Source organism: Gadus morhua, chromosome 11 (genome assembly GCF_902167405.1).
Source record: "Gadus morhua chromosome 11, gadMor3.0, whole genome shotgun sequence".
Taxonomy (NCBI): Eukaryota; Metazoa; Chordata; class Actinopteri; order Gadiformes; family Gadidae; genus Gadus; species Gadus morhua.
This window is the reverse complement of record NC_044058.1, coordinates 15,424,051-15,442,637: the sequence shown is the minus strand read 5'-3', so window position 1 is coordinate 15,442,637 and position 18,587 is coordinate 15,424,051. Positions and strand designations below refer to the sequence as shown.

Below are 18,587 nucleotides of genomic sequence, written 5' to 3'. Positions count from 1 at the left end.
GTGTTGATTGCGTTTGGCTTCGGGCGCAGCGAGCACCAAAACAGGCTTATCAGAGAGCCAAGCAATGGCACGCTCACCCCTTTTGCTCATGAGATCACAGAGGGGAAGGGGCCCTGTATGTGTACAGACCCTCGGGTAGGGGTTGGACAACGCTGTGTGTTTACGTTGACTGTGGGGTGTAAAGAAATCACTGAGGCTGTAATGATAGGGTCCCGCTTGGCTCTTACATTCGGAGCGTATTTTGAAACGGTGAGATGTGTTTGGGTCGGCTGTGTCTTCCAGAGCTGACCGCATACCGTACGGAGGGAAACGAAGCTGTCTCGGCTGTCTCAGCTAATTACGGTGCAGTTTTACTAAACACTCTTTGTCCAAATGTGTCTCTCTTGCTCTCACACTCGCTCTCTCTTTCTATTCATTTCTATCTCTGTGTCTCTTCCACTGTTTATTTTTTCTCCCATAAATACATGTCATGCAACCACACAAACATACAGACGCGCATGCGTCTGTACACACCCACACACACACACACGTTTGCACACACAAAACACTTACCTTAAAACCATTAATATCTACTGCCTACCTCTCCTATCCACTGAAAGGTTCTTAGTATTAAAATAAGTTGTCCCCCGTTTCTCCAACTCTTGAATATCAACTTTGTCTTACTTCTGTTTCCAACTCGGCTGGGGTTTACATGCATAAGGAGTTTAATCTCCCCCCTCCCAAAATGCAAATGTACAAATGCAAAATTGCATACCATCTACAGCCTCTCAGAACGTATTCACTGCACCAGATGGGCTTGGTTAGAGTACGTCTATGGTGTTGGGGAGCCATGGGGTGGTGAGGTGTTGGACTCGGACAAAAATGCGTATTACCTATTGCATTTTAACAAAGAGTTATGAATTCATACATAGAGATGGTGAAAAATATGGAATGTCATTCATGCATGGTATGAGCATGGACCAGAGGAGAACCCACGCACGTCATTAGTTAGTAGTTGTGTGTGCATGCCGTCCACAACACATGGTAAGCAATGGGCCTTCTTTGAAGTGGAAGCAACAGGGGGTGTTCCTCCGAAAGATCCTTGGGTTAGAGTTGAAGACAGGAATAGAGCTGGGGTCCCAGCATGGATGGGCTTCAAGTCTATTATTCCTTTTTCAGTCAGGCGTTCCTGTCATCTTAAACGATAATTCTTTAAAGAGTATGTTTATTTTGGCCTCACATCTGTCTGCTCCTCATCAGCTGAGCCTAAGGAGTAGTGTGCTGAATCTAACAGCCAAGGGAGTGTTAATCCTCCCCCCTCTTTGGTTAGGTGCCAGAGATCCCAGACTTTGGAAAAATATTGGGGTGTGGTCAAAAATAAGTAGAGAAAAGCATGATATGTACAGAGTGTAAATTACAGCAAACCACTTTTAATAAGTGGGAAGGATACATGGTAACGATGCTGTTGTAGCCGTCTACGTCTCAGGCGTGGGACGAATGAGCTTTTACTGTTCCCTCCTCGGAGGCGCGTGACCTCAATGATGTGCTGGTAGAATACCAAAACGGGAGGAGCAGCTCAGTTCTGCTCCTCTCTCCTCCAACCTCCTCCAAGTAGTTTGTTTCACGTGGGTTGATTTCCACCCGTCGCTGCTACCTCTCGTCATCTCTGTCGGTCTCATCTCTGCCTTTGTCACCTTCCTCTTTTCATGCCCTCACTACACCACTCTGTGTGTGTGTGTGTGTGTGTGTATGTGTGTGTGTGTGTGTGTGTGTGTGTGTGTGTGTGTGTGTGTGTGTGTGTGTGTGTGTGTGTGTGTGTGTGTGTGTGTTCTGCAGGAGCTGCTGAAGGACCCTCTGTACATCGGGCTGAGACACAAGCGAGTGCGGGGCCAGGCCTACGATGACCTGCTGGACGAGTTCATGAAGGCTGTGACCGACAGGTGGGAGTTGCACTGCACTCCCCCCTCTCCCCTCTTTCTCCCCCCCTCCCTCCCTCCTTCCACACACATATTACCTCGTATAACTCCTCCGATGATGTCTGCTGCTGTCACCGATACTGATTCAACTTACAGCTGTACGGGGATCAACAGGTTATGCAGAGCATATTTGTTAGATGAGTTGGTCCAGACAAGCGATGACCTGGTCTCGACCAACGTATCATGGCCTGTCTGGTCCCTCTCATCAAATAATGGATCCCTTGCACTTGATCCGCACAGGGCAATGACCTGAATTACATAAATCAAATGAACTCCATTGGAGTTCGAAAGGGTTCGAGAAATATATTGAGGCACATGAAGAAGGTGCTTGCTGCAGTGTTGGACAACACCAGTTCAACACCTTTGCTAACAAGAATCAGCCGGCCACCACCAACGCGTCTGGTATCCTATAGAGCACCCTGGCCCAATGGTCGTTTTTGTTGGTCTCTGTTGGTGTTGATGTGTTTTATCCTGCATGCCGCCTCTCTCGCTCAGATGCCACCTCTCTCGCTCAGAGAGTAAGAGAAAAGTAAGTGAAAGTGAAATAAAGGGAGAGAGAGAGACTGAGAATAAGAGCAAGATAGACTGAGAGAAAGAGGGACTGAGAGAGAGAAAGAGAGAGAGAGACTCTTGGTCTGGGGCCTCTCCAGCTGGCTTCAGAAGAACCAGCCGCCACTCTTTAATAACCGGGTCGCCTTTTCAAACTATAGGGAGGTGCAATGGTTTTTCCCGAAAAGACGACGCATTGGTTGAAAATAAATAATGATAGGGTTCGATTTCAATGAATAATTACTGTCCCTCAGAAAAACATTTGTATGTTTGGCTTTCTAAGAAACCGGGGGAAAGAGTTCAGGTAATTTGAAGCCCCACAGCTCATCAGCAATGAGCATAGGACCATTTTGTCCAACAAAAGGCCACCTTGAAGATACATGCTTTTGTATTGAAGTTCTTGAAACGTCTTTAAGGTCTGCTAACCAGTCCTCCTATTGAGAACAGAAATCATTCTTTATTTTTTCTCACCTGTACAAGCAGAGGTCTGTGGTTGTTGTTCTTCAGCATGGTGTCTGCTGCCATTCACAGTGACAGCTCGGGAATTGTTATTTTCTTCACCCGTTGAAAGTGAAAGGGGACAATATAAGTATTGGTTCTACTAGGAGGGAGACAACAGGCTCCTCTGGTCTCAGTGAGTTCAGGGGTCGCTACCGTCCTGTCAGAAAGCAGAAATACCGAAACTTGGACCAAATTAGTTTTTTTACCGATATATGCCGTTGTTGTTTTTGTGGGTTTTTGTCGTAGTTCAAAAACTGTCTGTTAAAAAACGGAGCCATGACCCGGACTTTTGATGATATCCGTTCCCATCGATCAAACATTCCTTGCTTCCTAGCTGTATTGAAGATCAATGATGACCGATGCGGGGCAAGGGGAAAGAATGCAGCAGTATTTGCGTCCATAATGACAGCGGCGGGATTTGAGAAATAACGTGTGCTGAGAGACGTGGGTTCTCTGGAGACCACCAAGTTGGACGGAGGATTTATTAAGAACCGGCCAATGCAGCCCGCTAGTATATGCACACACACATACACACACAGACACACGGGTCGGACAGCTGTGTTTGCACAGAGGTGCCCTTGTCTTTGACCTTCTGTGTGTGTGTGTGTGTGTGGAGGGCCTTCCTCCTCGCTCATTCCTTCCCCCGCCAACACGCACACTCTTCTTCTGGTCCTCCCCCGTGAGCCTCGGGGGTATATGGGGCTACCATGGCGATCCTCCAGACCCCGCCTCGGGTTTCATTAAAACCTCCAACGGAGCCCGACGAGTTTCCTCCAGGTTTCTGGGTCACGCGTTAAAGGACTTCTCATACGGGACCTGTCTGCGCGTGCCGACTCATTGACTTGGCACAGTCTCCGATGCTAATAATCCCATCCCAACAGTATACCATAATAACCCGAGGTTGCACCAGAGCAGCTACAAGGCATCTAGTGCCGTGGTTGGAGTGTTCTCGTCCCGTGTGGCCCTCTGTTTGGCCCTTTGTGGTCTTTTTTCCATGACGAGGGTCCGGCACCTTTAAGGTCCCTGAACACCACCTTCTCTGGTCTCTCATTCATTGCATCCACAAGGGCTGGGGAACTCTTTCTTCATCCTAGTCGTCATGGTGATTCTTTACGAGATATTGGGTCTAGGACAGACTCCTAAATGCAAAGAAGCATGGATAACCATGGATAACCCTGTTTGGATTTTTGCATACACCAGTCTCCTCTCTGGTCGAGTGAGCAATGAGAACTCTACCAGCCTTTAATATTTAATGATCCAGAATAGGCTAAGGGATTTTCCATTACAACGTCTACTAGCAAAACAAAAGCAGAGGGGAGGTCAGTTTCTCATGTTTTAGATTGGCTTTGTACCTTACCGGTGCAGGGGGGTTATTCTCATCCAAATGCCGGACCGAAGGTCGTTCCCTAGTTGTGTTGTCCTGGCCTGCTGGCAGGGCCAGAATATATAGCTGTTGACATTACACTGGAAGAGGAGAATGTAGAAGTTCTGAATCTGTAATCTGTCTTGGGTAGATAATAATACTTCTTCTTTCCAAACCAAAATGTGTTCGACCAATATAGTTAGTTATATAGTTACTTATAAATATGAGATCGCTTTCCACAAAGGCCATGGAAGAGGAGAGTTGTACAGAGTTAATTCCAATATATCCCTTCTCTTATCAGACAGGTAGCACTTGAACTTCTTTACTTATTTCTTTCTTATTTTCTTTCTAAACAATATGAGGTAGAGAGAAAGAAGTGAACCGTTCCTTCTTTCTCTTCCTACTATTCTCTAATGGTTAAAGTTACAAATCAATGAGTGTCTCGGCTTTGTCCTCTGTGGGGTTCTGTGAGGTTGCCGGTTCCATTCAGACAGGGGAAAAAGTGACGGCTTTGGGAACGTGAGAAAAAGTTTCTCTCTGTCTCTCTTTCTCTCTCTCTCTCTGCATTTCACCCCAGCGAGAGTCGATGCGAAAATAAACAGTAAATCCCGCAATATCTATTTTCTCTTTTCCCCGTTCGATGTCCAAGCCTCAAACTCCAGCCCTTGACAGCTGGAAGAGGCGTGACATCATCGCTGTCATTCGCCCCGCAGATGACAGAGCAGTCGCCGGGTTTTGTTCCGCGACTGCCGCGTTGGCCCGTGGACGCGGGGAAACATGTCCCCCTGCTGCCGAACCGAGATGACCCCTGTGGTGCAGGGATAGATCCACACACTAGGGGGCGCTGTGATGAGTGGGCCGGCGCCATGGCAACGCAGGGCGAGCGGTACCGCCGGTCCCCCACACCGTCGCCGGTCCCCAAAAGCTCATGAAAACATTATGCCTCCGCTCTGGGCTCCATTGTTTGGTCTCCACGCATGCAGCCCTTCACCGCCCGTTCCTGACTTCTCTCAGCCCCGATGGGAGACACATTTCACTCGACCGTGGGCAGCTGGGCAGCCTCTCGGCGGTGCGGGACCCCTGCGGTGCCCGTTACTAATACACAGAGACTGGCCCATGAGGGACTGTGTGACGTGTGAAAGCCATTTCTGCACTTGATGGCTTTTGCTTCTGCACCCCTGTACTCGTTTGATTGACAGGCCTGCACCTGGCTGTAGCGCTACCGAAGGCTGTTGATCTACCGGTATTAGCCTGGCTCGGTTCCAACTTTCTCATTCACTTGGCCACTGAAAAGGCTGTTTTACAGCTCAAAGAGTTTCTTCTGTCGTCGCTTTAATACTGGGCTTTGACTGCCATAAAGGTTTTACTACCTGTTTTGTTGCTTTGAGATTTACAGTGCATTAGGGCAACGGCCAGAGCATTTTAACACTATTCGGGAGGAATGTAAGGGCTTCAGTAGAGCATTGAAGGGGATTTCATCATCCACAAATGCTCTATACGAACCAAAGAGCTTTCGTACACATAGTCCAAGTGGTGCAATAATAGTCAAAATACAGTAAAGTGGTATTGTACAAGGCCACTGCCCGACAATAAACTGATTAATTCAATGATTCTTTAAAATCCATGACACAAAGCACACCATGAATGTACAGAATAGTTCCACATCTGTCCTATAAAGATGATATCTGTGGAAGATGCTGCTTCGCTGTCTGGAATATACCCTTTTACAGTCTAACAAAGCTGTGCTTGTTTCTGTTTGACAACACTTTGCGTGGCAAACACACAAGCACACAAACACACTCATGCTCACACGCGAGCACCTCAGCATTGCTGCTGTGACTCTGCGTTGGGATGTGAGTGGTAGGTTATCCGTGAGAGCGGACGGTAAAGGCAGCACCCTGCTGGTTTAAACAGGCCACTGGGTGGGCTCAGTATTGTTCCATGTCCTCTATGAGGTATAGGAGAGTTCTGCGAGTGTGTTTGTGTGTATGTGTGTGGGGGGGGGGGGGGAGGTTCTGCCTATGAGGGAGATAAAGCACTGACCTCTGTCTCGGTCAACAGCCATTATCAGGTGCTAACATAAAGCCAGGCGAGCAGGTGTCCGCCTGTTAAATCTAAATTGAGTTGTATTGAAGTGTCCCTGCTGCGCGTCCGTGGGCCGTGGCGCGCTGCAGCGTCAAAGGTGACCTCCTCACACAACCTTTGGTTCTCTGCTGCTCCGGGGATCTTTATATATAAAGGCCGTGGGAGGGCGCCCCCCGCAGGACGGAGCACTCAAGTGATTTAAAACCCCACTATGTCCTCGGAGACCCGGCACAACCTGCCTCCCATTCAATCTAAACGAGTCAAATAACACAACTTAAACTGTGTGTGTGTGTGTGTGTGTGTGTGTGTGTGTGTGTGTGTGTGTGTGTGTGTGTGTGTGTGTGTGTGTGTGTGTGTGTGTGTGTGTGTGTGTGTGTGTGTGTGTGTGTGTGTGTGTGTGTGTGTGTGTGGAGGTGGGGGGGATGAGTGTTTGTATGTGTTTGTGTGTGTCTGTGTGTGTGTGGGGGTGTGTGGGGGGCGAATGGGTGTTCCATGTTTATGTATTTATGTTCCATTAATCCCTGGTTGGTAGTTGGCAAGATAATTGTATGTAAATGAGTACATTTAAGAGGGACATGCTGTTTGAAAGCCAAGGCTCTAATATCCATCGGATATGCATTTTGTTTTTTTCTTCTGTGCTGCATCTCTAATGACCAAAAGGTACGGCATGGACTGCCTCATTCAGTTTGAAGACTTTGCCAATGTCAACGCATTCCGTCTGCTCAACAAGTACCGGGACCAGTATTGCACGTTCAACGACGACATTCAAGGTACACACACACTCTTGTGCACACAGGATCAAGCTGAGAGGCAGCTATTCCTCAAATGCAACCCTGTATCTGCATACCCACAGACGTCATCGTTCCTTGTACAGATCCATGTATTTGTTGTTGTCCGGTCATTCATCCATTTTGCCAAACAATCTATTCATCTGCCACCTGTGGTCTATCTACCACCATTCATTCCTGTACTGTTCTCCTCAAGTGCTTTTATTCTCAATGTTTTGCTTCCATTGTTGAGCTGGACACAAAAAGCGTCTCACATGGCATCTCATTATGCCTCTGAAAGCCCACCAACACAGGTTTTTATTTGTTCTGCTCCTGTTCAATGTCACCCACAGCATTGTGGTACTGACAATCGACCCAAACACAAGCCGTAATATCCACCGTCCTCATTCCTCATCCTCAATCTTTTCAATAACCAAGAAGGTCTTAAAATGAGCATCACGCTGTCCGCCACTCCCTCCAATAACGCCTCCATTGTTTCGTCTGTGTTTTCACAGACTAATATTCCTCATGTTAACGTTAATGGACATTAATGTTGTCCTGCAGGCACCGCTGCCGTGGCCGTGGCCGGCCTCCTGGCCGCCCTGCGCATCACCAAGAGCAAGATGTGCGATCACACCATCGTCTTCCAGGGAGCCGGGGAGGTATGAGAGCTGTCCCGCGGGTGGAAGGCTACCTGATAAGGACGCATAGGAAGGGATGCACAGGCTGCTCAGACGCAAGAGCTATTATGACATCTCACCCAGTGATAATCCGGAGCAGACTCATCAATGTCAAGATGTGATCCTATCTACGGCGGTTCAGTCCCGCAGTATCTCGCTGATGATTTACTGCCGCTGATCGTTCTGAGATTGGGTCAACGGGTATTTTTTGATGTGTATAGGGAAATGCTTGTCTCACACTTCAATCAAATGCAACCGAGCTGCGGTACTCAGCTCTGACCTCATTGTGGGAATAATAATGACAGTAATTGCCGTGTTTGCGTTAAGTTGGAGAAAAAGGGGAAGTGGGAAGAGTTTCTGTTGCTCCAACTTGAACGCGTTCGCGCATCAACGCAGATGAGACACTTCGGAAGGTGACGTTGTACGGTAACGGTGAGATTGTACTATAATGGTAACGTTGTACGATAACGGTAATGTTGTGCGATAACGGTAACGTTGTTCGATAACGGTAACGTTGTACGATAACGGTAATGTTGTACGATAACGGTAACGTTGTACGATAACGGTAACGTTGTACGATAACGGTAACGTTGTACGACCTTGTTGAAACTATCGGTAATCCGGCAAAACACGTATGGCTGGGAAGGGGGCTGAGGAGGAATTTGGGCTTCCTTGTTGAATCGCTTTTGTTGACATAATGACTTTTCTATGAATTGAACAATTAACCACAGTAAAAAAAAGGTATAAAAAGACATATAAATATAAAGAAAGGCTTGCCCCATCTGAGAAATAGTTTGTGACGCCATTTTGAGTCAATCAGCTTTGCCCAAATCGGAGATATTGAACCGTCTGAAAGTTCCCAAAGATATTAAAAAAAAAAATACTAAAAGTTTAGTTAGCTGAACCCATACAATGTGCTCTAAAATATAAATATACATTTACAGTATAAGTGTGCTCACTCTGTGCTAATGGAACGTGTTGAAACCTTTGTCAGAGCAAAAAGCAATGTTGAATGGGAGGTATTAGAATAATAGAACATTGTGCATTAGCATTTGTTGTTGACAAATGCTAATGCATTAAAAATATATATATTTATAAATTTGTGCTTACTCTGTGCTACTGGTACATGTTGAAACCTTTGTTGGAGCATGTCTTTCCTATATAAGCCTGGTCAGTTGACCAATGTTGAGTATTACATTGTGTGTTATATCCAGTGTCACGGTATATCTCTTATATAGATACGGTCAGCAGTGGACAAACTCACTTGTATTCTTTACCCAGGCAGCCATGGGAATCGCTGACCTCATCACCATGGCGATGGAAAAGGAAGGACTTGCCAAGGAGCTTTGTCTGAAAAAGATCTGGATGGTGGACTCCAAGGGGCTCATTGTGAAGGTAGTCTGACTCTATGGTTCTGTGCATGCAGAGTTTGCAAACACGCATACACATGCACACACTAAACCAACCAATCCCTCTCTCCCGTTAGGTACACATTTGACGTTTGAATAAACCTTTTGCTGGAAAATTGCACCACCTCCATACTCTTATTATTAGATTCTTGAGCATGGAGAGCTAAAGAGCTGTATTGATCTTTGTCACATTAATGTTTTATGGCAGTCTCACTCTATCAAGTATTGGGTTGCTGTGTACAATATGCAGTCAACCAAAATGAGTAGCAGGTGGCACAAGCTAAGGGAAATATATCGGGAGGAAAGCAGAGTGCAAGAGAAGAGAGCCAGACCCTGCCCGTCTGTTATATAAAAAAAGGATTAGAAATGCATTAACTCATATGCTGAAGCTGAGCTTCCCGCCAAATTAGCTGAGACAAGGTTGAATGTGGGGTTCTGTGTTGAGCCCATGAGCCCGGACACTGATCTTCGGTCTTCCATTGAACGGTGAACATGTTATGTATAATACCGACCAAAGGTCTATATCAGTCATCTCCAGAAAGGTTTGCGGTGTGGAGCAGGATATAAGATAATATGAAGTCATGGATTGGACTTTAATGTTCTTTCATTCTTAATGTCAACCCGACCATTGTGTGGGCACGATTTGGGAAAGTCAATTGAGTGAAAACCCTCTTTCGAAGATGAAACAATTTAATCAAACGTCGATTTATATTTCATTTTTCATTAGCACCCTTACATTGGTGTGACTTTAGAGTTTAATCTTGCACACATAAATTGTTTGTAAGTTGTTGACATTGCCTTTTTTACACCTCTCACAGCCTAAGCCTTTGAACGTTTGCACACTCACTCTCTCACTCACACAAACAATCAATAACTCACTTCTTCACTCACCCACTCTTTCCATTCACCAGTCGTCTTTACACATATGCAAATCATTCCTGTTCTCTGACTATGTCTCTGTCACTGCCTCTGTGTTTGTCTCTGTCTTTGTCTCTGTGCGTTAGGGACGAGATAGCCTGACCCATGAAAAGCTGAGGTTTGCTCATGAACATCCCCAAATGAGGAGACTGGAGGAGGTGGTGAAGGAGCTAAAACCCACGGCCATCATCGGTAGGTAACACGTTTCCTTTCCATTATTCTGTAGAGCCAAAAGACGGTCTTGTGAGGATTGGAGGAAGTGAAGAATGTAGAAGGACATTTAGAAAGGAAAGCACCCTTTTTTTTAATGAACCAATAATTTTAAGAAGAGAGACATTTGTCTTACCAGAATACTTCAAAAGGGCAACAAAGATTTCAATGGTGAGTTTTGTTGGTGAAAGGCACCAAATTTCAAGCGAAGGGATAAAGCTGGGACCTGTGTAATTCCTCTATCAGGGACACCTGGTTCTCTGCTGAGTTTAATTGAGAAGCAGCCTTACCCCTTTCTAGTGCTTTCAGTGATGGGGGCATATGTAGGACATGTTTGCCTATAAACATAGTTAGTAGTCTATTTTGACCGTCAAGGCAGGGACCGTCCCATTCATCTGCCAGGGACATCCTTGATAACAGCCCCTTAAGCGTTCATGTTTTTCTCCTGTCACAGGCTTTGTGTAGTTAGCTGTAATAGATTTATATAATAATAATAATGTATACATAATATTTTTACATTGTGACCATTAACAGTCTGGAGAGAAAGTACATCATACTTTCTGTACAAATCATCCAAAACACATCCATCTTAGTAAATGCATGCAAATATTGGCGATTTATGAACTCAATGGACCCTATTTTAACGGTCTGAAACTTAAGTGAGAAGCGCCAAGCGCAAGTCGCTTTGCGAGCGGTTCTATGGCGATGTTGCTATTTTACCGGCGCATAAATGACTCTTGTGCCCGGCGCAAATCTAAAAAGGGTTGGACTGAAGTAGCCTAATTACCCGTAGGTGTGGTTTGGGCGTAACGTGCAATAAACCAATGAGAGTGCCATCTCCCATCCCCTTTAAGAGCCATGAGCGCATTTGAATCTGACAAGTTGATATTTTGACAGCGCGTTTGCAGTCTCCGACGAGACAGATGCATGACCACATGAATTTCAAACTTCGAATGGCTCAGTTTATGGCCAAATAATATGGCCTAATTCACACATGGAATAGCGTTTTCTTCCACAACTTCAGAAACACTGAGTCCTCAAATAAATTTCGGCAAAGAAAACTTAAAACACATATGATATGCGGTAACTGTGGTTCTATTTAATGATATACGCAATACATTAACAAACATCGTTTCTCACCAGTATTGTATGCATTATCGTTATCGACTTGTGTTCCTAATATGCATGCGTCCCACCGTTAATATACATTGCCATGGACTGTATTATGCGTTACGTGTTTAGTTTGCGTGTGTTTGAACAGATGGACGCACGCGCGCCTGCTTTCATTAATTATTTTACACACACGCGCACCCGCATTCATTCATTCTTTTTAACACTAACTTGCGGTAAAACAATGTTTTCTCACGATCAAATACTCATCATCCTAAAAGTTATGGGCTTGTACACGATGTCTGTGTCAAGAAAATATGTTTTTAAGTTTTAGATAGGAGTTTCAAATCATAATTAGATTATGCTGTTTAGAATGTATTATTATCTTTATTCAACATTTTATAAGTAGCCTTCTTGCGTGGTTTTTATTTTTCATGTTTTACAGGACAAAGTTTGAGAAACATTAATATATTATAGAATGATACTACCCCTGAAGATGAGTTGTCAACTCGTGTTCCGTTTATAGGCATGATTAGTAATTTATAATTTTTATAAATTGTAGACAGAAAAATATGATATGTATTTTAATTTAAATAACATCGATAACCACATAGCTGGCTACGGCCATGAACTGATTTTTAAAAAGCGCTTTTGTAGCCTGTGGCAACTCAAAGTGTTTTGAAGTTTGTGCCTCACATTCACCCATTTATACACACATTGACACACAGACGGTGCGGTCAAGCATGCAAGGCAACAGCCAGCTCGTCGTGAGCAGTTATCACGAGGTGCCTTGCTCAGGGGCACCTCGACACTGAGCTAGGAGGAGCCGGAGATCGAACCAGCAGCCTTACTTTTGATTCGATTATTATTTGCATTATAATTCAATGATGATGGTCCCCTTCTGGTAGGTGTGGCGGCAATCCCAGGGGCCTTCACAGAGCAGATCATCATGGACATGGCTTCCTTCAACCAACGGCCCATCATCTTCGCCCTCAGTAACCCCACCAGTAAAGCGGAGTGCACGGCTGAGCAGTGTTACACCCTCACAGAGGTAGAGACCATGCTAGGCTGGCCTCACTGCCCTACACGCACACAGACACGCACACACAACCACACACACACGTACGTCATGTACCGGTGTTTGTCAGTAGGCAGCCTGTTTTCTTGTGGTTATACTTTCATATTCCCCCCCACAACCAACTTTCATTCACAGTTCCTAAAACACAGGTAGAATGAAGGGAAGTTATTAGAGTTTTGCAGATTGAATAATTGGCCAGCGTGACCTGACTTGGAGCACAGTTGTACCTGGTTACAAATCAGCATTGATAACATGCAGGTGATTTGCAGGTGATTTGCAGGCGGGTGGGTTAAAGTCAGCTTCTTACCTGTTTGAGCAATTCATTAAAATATATATATTAATATTGTGTTTACTTGAGCTCATGGTAGACAATCAAACCATTTTATACCAGTGCCATTATTAAAAAAAATGATATTGTGCTATTAGGGTCGGGGCATCTTCGCCAGTGGCAGTCCGTTTGACCCCGTGACCCTGGAGGACGGCAGGAAGTTCTTCCCCGGCCAGGGAAACAACGCCTACGTGTTCCCAGGGGTGGGGCTGGGCGTCACCGCTTGTCTCCTCCGCCACATCCCCGACGAAGTGTTCCTCATCACCGCAGAGGTCACCTGATTGGGTTCATTCCACATCTTACCATATATATATATATAAATATATATATATATATATATATATATATATATATATATATACATATATGACTGATGAGTGTGAGTTGGTATTCAAGAGTATCTCTCTTTGCAAAGTTGGGATTTGTTTCCCTCCAATGTCAATCTTTTTGCCATAATATAATTTGCCAAAGGGCAACAGTACCTTCTTCCTCGATTGCTTTTATCTCCAAGAAAGTAATAGAAATGCCTTTTATGAATTTATCTCAAGGTTCTTGCTGGTGCTTGTGATGTTATATATGCACACGCACACACGCACACACACACACACACACACACACACACACACACACACACACACACAGACACACACACACACACACACACACACACACACACACACACACACACACACACACACACACACACACACAGTACTTCCTCACCAATAGTTGTGGAGTTATGAGACCCAGAGTGCCACAGAGACCCTGTCAAAGATAGAGGGATTCTGCCCTTAGATATTTCTCTAAGGGCAGACTGCTCATTCTCCAGCTCCCTTCGCTTCTCTAGCCTCTAGCAGAATCCCATCATCAATGTATGCGTTCCTGAAGGAAAGGTAACCTTCATACATCTGTCAACAACACCATGTATTGAAACATTCTCCAACAACACCATGTAGTGAAAAACATTCACCAACAGCACCATGTAGTGAAAAACATTCACCAACAGCACCATGTACTGAAAACATTCGCTAATAATAGTGAATAAAAAATAAAAGCAAGACGTTTCACCCTGCGTGGCCCAGCAGATGTGAGGATGCCAATGCCAGTAACCTAACTTTCGAAGACAACTGGGCCCAGTTTCCCAAAAGCATCGTTAACCTAAGTGGATCGTGAAGTGCGTCGTACGAGCATCGTACAGTTTTCACACCGTTTCCCCGAAAGCATCGTTGGTAACGAACGTCGAGAAAACGCTCGTAGCTAACGAGGACTCCAGGGGTACTCGTAGGATGCTAAGAGCATCACTAGCCTACTATAGCCTCAGTGGCGTCACCAGCGGACATTCTGTGTATTGGATGTGTTTTAATTCAGACACATCCAATACCACGGAATGCCCAGCCGGCGCAATTTCGCAACCAAAAACAGTGGTTTCCGCTGATATATTACTCATAGACTACTGTTAGACTTAAACAGCAAAGATAGAGACATTACTATGTCAACAACAACATAATTGATTGCAGCAATTTAAAATTCCAAAAATACGTGCGCAGCCAAAATATACAGATCAAACGCCACGTCACAAGGCATATAATAAAATCAAATGATTCCATAGCTCTTGTGTGGGAGGTCGCTTTTGAGCTCCAATTGCTGTCTCCCTCTGATTTAATTCAACCATCGTGGTTAAAATGTCCTCATATTGATCAATGACAGAAGACATAGGCTACTGTGGACATGAATCATGCTGAGACCAGCGGGTGTTGGAGAATTTCTGCAGGCGTTTTTTGTTGCGATTGTTTGAATTAAGCACTGTAGGCGCTTCGGTGAGGCTGTGATGGAGTTCACTATTTATTAGACCGTGTCTAGACAGTAACGAACATCCCTGACCATAGTTAATCGCGTTTGTAGTCTCCACTCATGTGAACTAGTCTACACTCTACACTCATGTGAACTCGTTATTGCATGCGGGTGTCTTCATTCATAAAAAAATTTAAACGTTCGGGAGTATGCAATAGGCTAATGCAAATTATTCTAAAGAGGTCTAGACTCCACAAGCAGCCCCACCTTCTCCAGTGAACCAAGAAAGCCTGTGCCATGACAAACGGGGGATTTGACCCCCTCAGTTTTACACAGGAAACTTGAGATAAGAATGTGAAATCACCGGGCGTGCCAAGCTGCGACCGAACCGGCTTGGCAGTGTAAAAATACCTATAGCCTACATCATCCTGCCCAACAATATGGGCAGGATCTAGACCAAGCTCTCCTAATTGGGTCAGCAATAGCCGTGTGTCAAAGCCTCTGCGTTTGAAAAGTATGTGTATTTCCTAAAATGGTGTCCTCTGTATAACAGACCATCGCTGAGCTGGTGACTGAGAAGGACCTGGCCGAAGGAAGACTCTACCCTCCGCTCAGCTCCATCAGGGATGTCTCCCTCAAACTGGCTGTTAAGGTGAGCTCACAATCCTTCCTGAATCCCTAAAGGTTCCTCAGTATCCCTAAGGGCTAAAATCAGTCGCAGGTAGCATTAAAAATCAGTGAAGACAGGAAATGTCCAGCTCACACGCACACACACACACACACACACACACACACACACACACCATTAGGGCATTTAGCAGACGCTTTTATCCAAAGCAACTTACATCGGTTAATACACACATTGACACACCGACGGCAGAGTCAACCATGAAAGGCGACAGCCACACACAGTGGACAGAGAAGGTGGATTTGCATTTGTAAAGGTGGAGCACTCAAACCTATGACACTGAAGATCTATCAATTAACGTACACGTTTCTCGGCTCATTAAAGCAGTAGTCAAGTTGCGGGAACCAGCCAGAGTGAGCTATCTTATGAAAATCCCAGCCCTCCCTTCAGTCCTAATTCAAAGCCACCCCTAAAACTGCTCACTGGTGCGCCAGCTTCATCAATAGGTCTGTCCAGCCCTGTGGAAGACCGTGTTCATGGGCATGGGCACAGTGCCACGCAGGTAGCCCGGTACGTAGGTAGATAGACAGGTAGGCCCTCCAATAATGTCAATTGATCGCTGTCCCCGACCCCCGCATGCCTGTAGATCTTGGAGCAGGGGTATGCCAACGGCACGGCGACGCTGCGCCCCGAGCCGGCCGACAAGGAGGCGTTCGTCCGCTCGTTGGTCTACGGCACCGACTACCACGAGTTCTCGGTGGACGCCTACCGCTGGCCCGAGCCCGCCATGGCCTTCCAGAGCTGCAAGCTGTGAACCTGACCCCCAGATTCACAGCGGAGTGGGGGAGACGAGAGGGAGGGAGGGGGAGACGCAGAGAAGAGAAGAGAAGAGTGAGGGTGGGAGTGGAAGAGGAGGCAGATGACTTTGTCATTTAATACAACTGTGCAATATGATCGCAATGCTGGAGTTTTCTTGTCTAGCTTTGTGTTTTTGAGGATCATTTTAGTGGCCGCTTATATAATGTTGTTGGGAGGATTATAGGGGTGATGATACATTTGGTATGGTTATAAAAGGTAAAAAAAAAAAAAAATCCATGATTACCAGCAGTGATTCGTTTAATGCTTTTTCATTTTGCTGCGCTGTAACGTTATTCTCTGCGGCCCCAGTACACAGGTATGCTGGAATGGTATCATTGAATCGAATGGTGAAACTTGGGCAATATATATCCAAAAGACAGCTTCTCTCGGGGGCTGTGATGTACTTGAAATGCATGATATTACATATTATTTCTGAAATTGCATCGGTAGAATCTTAATATTGACAGGGCACATTCATTCATAATGTCAAGAAACCATTTTTGAACTGCCAACTCCAAAATCCTTTAATATACTGAAATAAACATTAAAAAATATTGCTTCATCAGTGTGGTTTTTCATCTGTCCCACATGAAAGCTAGCGTGGAAAGGCTTGTTCTTTAACTAAAGTTTATTTGTGTGTAATTCGTTTTCTTTGTCCCATACTTTTGGTTGGGTTCCTTTAATCGGCTGGTTAGCTAGCTAGTTTGTGTTTCCTATCACTTTGATGATGCTATAAGACCTAACCAGCACATCGTCAGTCATTGACTACAGCACGAGATAATGAGTTTGGCGCAATGACATTAAAATCATATTTTGTGGCAAAATCTTTCTACATCTATGGCAAAAATGTGCACACTTGAAGATTCTTCAATCCACAAGTCCCTTCAATCAGTTCATATTGATTATAAGTCCATACCCGGTCGTCTCCCCTCTTACCTGTGTGTGTTTACCTCAAGGTCAGGGAAGGGTTTGGGGACAAACTCAAATCCTCTTTAATTGCTTCCTTATTTCCAGCTTTCTATATGTTTAGGCATAGCACTTTGTGGGCTGCTTAATGTTTTCTTTGAATCATGGTATTGCTTCTATCTTGGCCAAGGCTCCACTGAGATTAGGTTTATTAACAAAAGATGGGGACAGAAATTTGAGTCTAAAATTATTTTTGAATTGAACACTTTGGATTGAGTTGGATGAGACCAAACTGTGCCAAATCTGAGAACATTATCATTCATGTGTCTCTTTTTGATAAAACAATGGCTTGTTCTGAAGGTGTATCACATAAAGCTCTGCACAATTGATGTCTTTACAGCTCCTTAGAAAAGTAATCTCTATCCCCTTTTAATCGAACCGAGGAATTAGAAATGAATTGATCGTTTATAGTTCGGCCATTCTGGTACTCAAGCCCTTGAGATGCTTATCTCAGGATAGAGTCCGATCTGACCCCATAAGAAATGGATTGGAGTGTGATGTGGTTGATGGTGATGGCTGGTTTAACCTGTGCACTCTGATTACTTAATGTGCAACAGATGTGCAACCTCACCCAGCCCAGAGTCCAACCAGACTCGCCCAGGTGAGGCTGATAAAACCAGCCATCGGGAATGCCCCTGCATGGTAATTGTAAAAATGATGGTAAAAGTCATTTCTATCATTCCTGTCCACTCCAAAGATAGATATCAGAATCATTTTACACCAGTGGTTCGAGCTTTTTACTTCTGACTTGGTGGGATATTCTCAGTTTATAAAAAATCGACACCCAACAATTTTTACATAAATCCTGGACATTAACACACGGTTACTGGTGATGTTCTTCTTGTAATTTCTGTATCAGGCTACATACATTTCCGGTTGGAGCAAGATAAAGCGAAATGAGGTGCCCTCTATGCCACTGACACATGACAGTGACCCAAAAGATGCCCTTTTCAGTAAATACATGTAGTGCAGTGCCTTAAAGTGTGTACCTATACATTCGAGCCCTTCCAATGGAGAGAAAAAGATTCCAATATAGTAAAGGAGCAGCAGTGCACTAAAGTCCCCGTCCCGTCCCGTCCCCGTGGGTGGGGTAAGAATAACCGATTTTTACTCATGTTGTCCTCAATGAAAACATTTACTTTTATTTCAGGATGTCCTGTGTCAATCAAAATGATAACAATGCATATAGTAAGTAAGTAAGTAAGTAAGTAAGTAAGTAAGTAAGTAAGTAAGTAAGTAAGTAAGTAAGTAAGTCAGTCAGTAGGTAAGTAGGCCTAACATATCTTTATAAGGCATTTAAACATCTAAATAAAGTTATCACTGGCCAAAGGCCGTACATGGTGCAAAAAGGCATATAAAAGAACCCAGATACTTTTACATATACCTACATT

At 44.7% G+C, this 18,587-nt stretch overlaps 1 protein-coding gene across 1 annotated transcript in view; it reads left to right on the top strand.

Annotated features, from left to right (window-relative positions):
* me1 (malic enzyme 1, NADP(+)-dependent, cytosolic) overlaps window positions 1-16,792 on the top strand; it is a 64,941-nt gene extending 48,149 nt beyond the window's left edge. The window contains exons 6-14 of the mRNA XM_030370244.1: window positions 1,816-1,919; window positions 7,114-7,223; window positions 7,785-7,882; window positions 9,182-9,295; window positions 10,314-10,419; window positions 12,456-12,598; window positions 13,052-13,225; window positions 15,298-15,396; window positions 16,019-16,792. Of these exons, the coding sequence (XP_030226104.1) occupies window positions 1,816-1,919; window positions 7,114-7,223; window positions 7,785-7,882; window positions 9,182-9,295; window positions 10,314-10,419; window positions 12,456-12,598; window positions 13,052-13,225; window positions 15,298-15,396; window positions 16,019-16,186 (1,116 nt within the window). The 3' untranslated portion in view covers window positions 16,187-16,792. The remainder of the gene's footprint in view (window positions 1-1,815; window positions 1,920-7,113; window positions 7,224-7,784; window positions 7,883-9,181; window positions 9,296-10,313; window positions 10,420-12,455; window positions 12,599-13,051; window positions 13,226-15,297; window positions 15,397-16,018) is intronic.
* The last annotated feature ends 1,795 nt before the right edge of the window (window positions 16,793-18,587 follow it).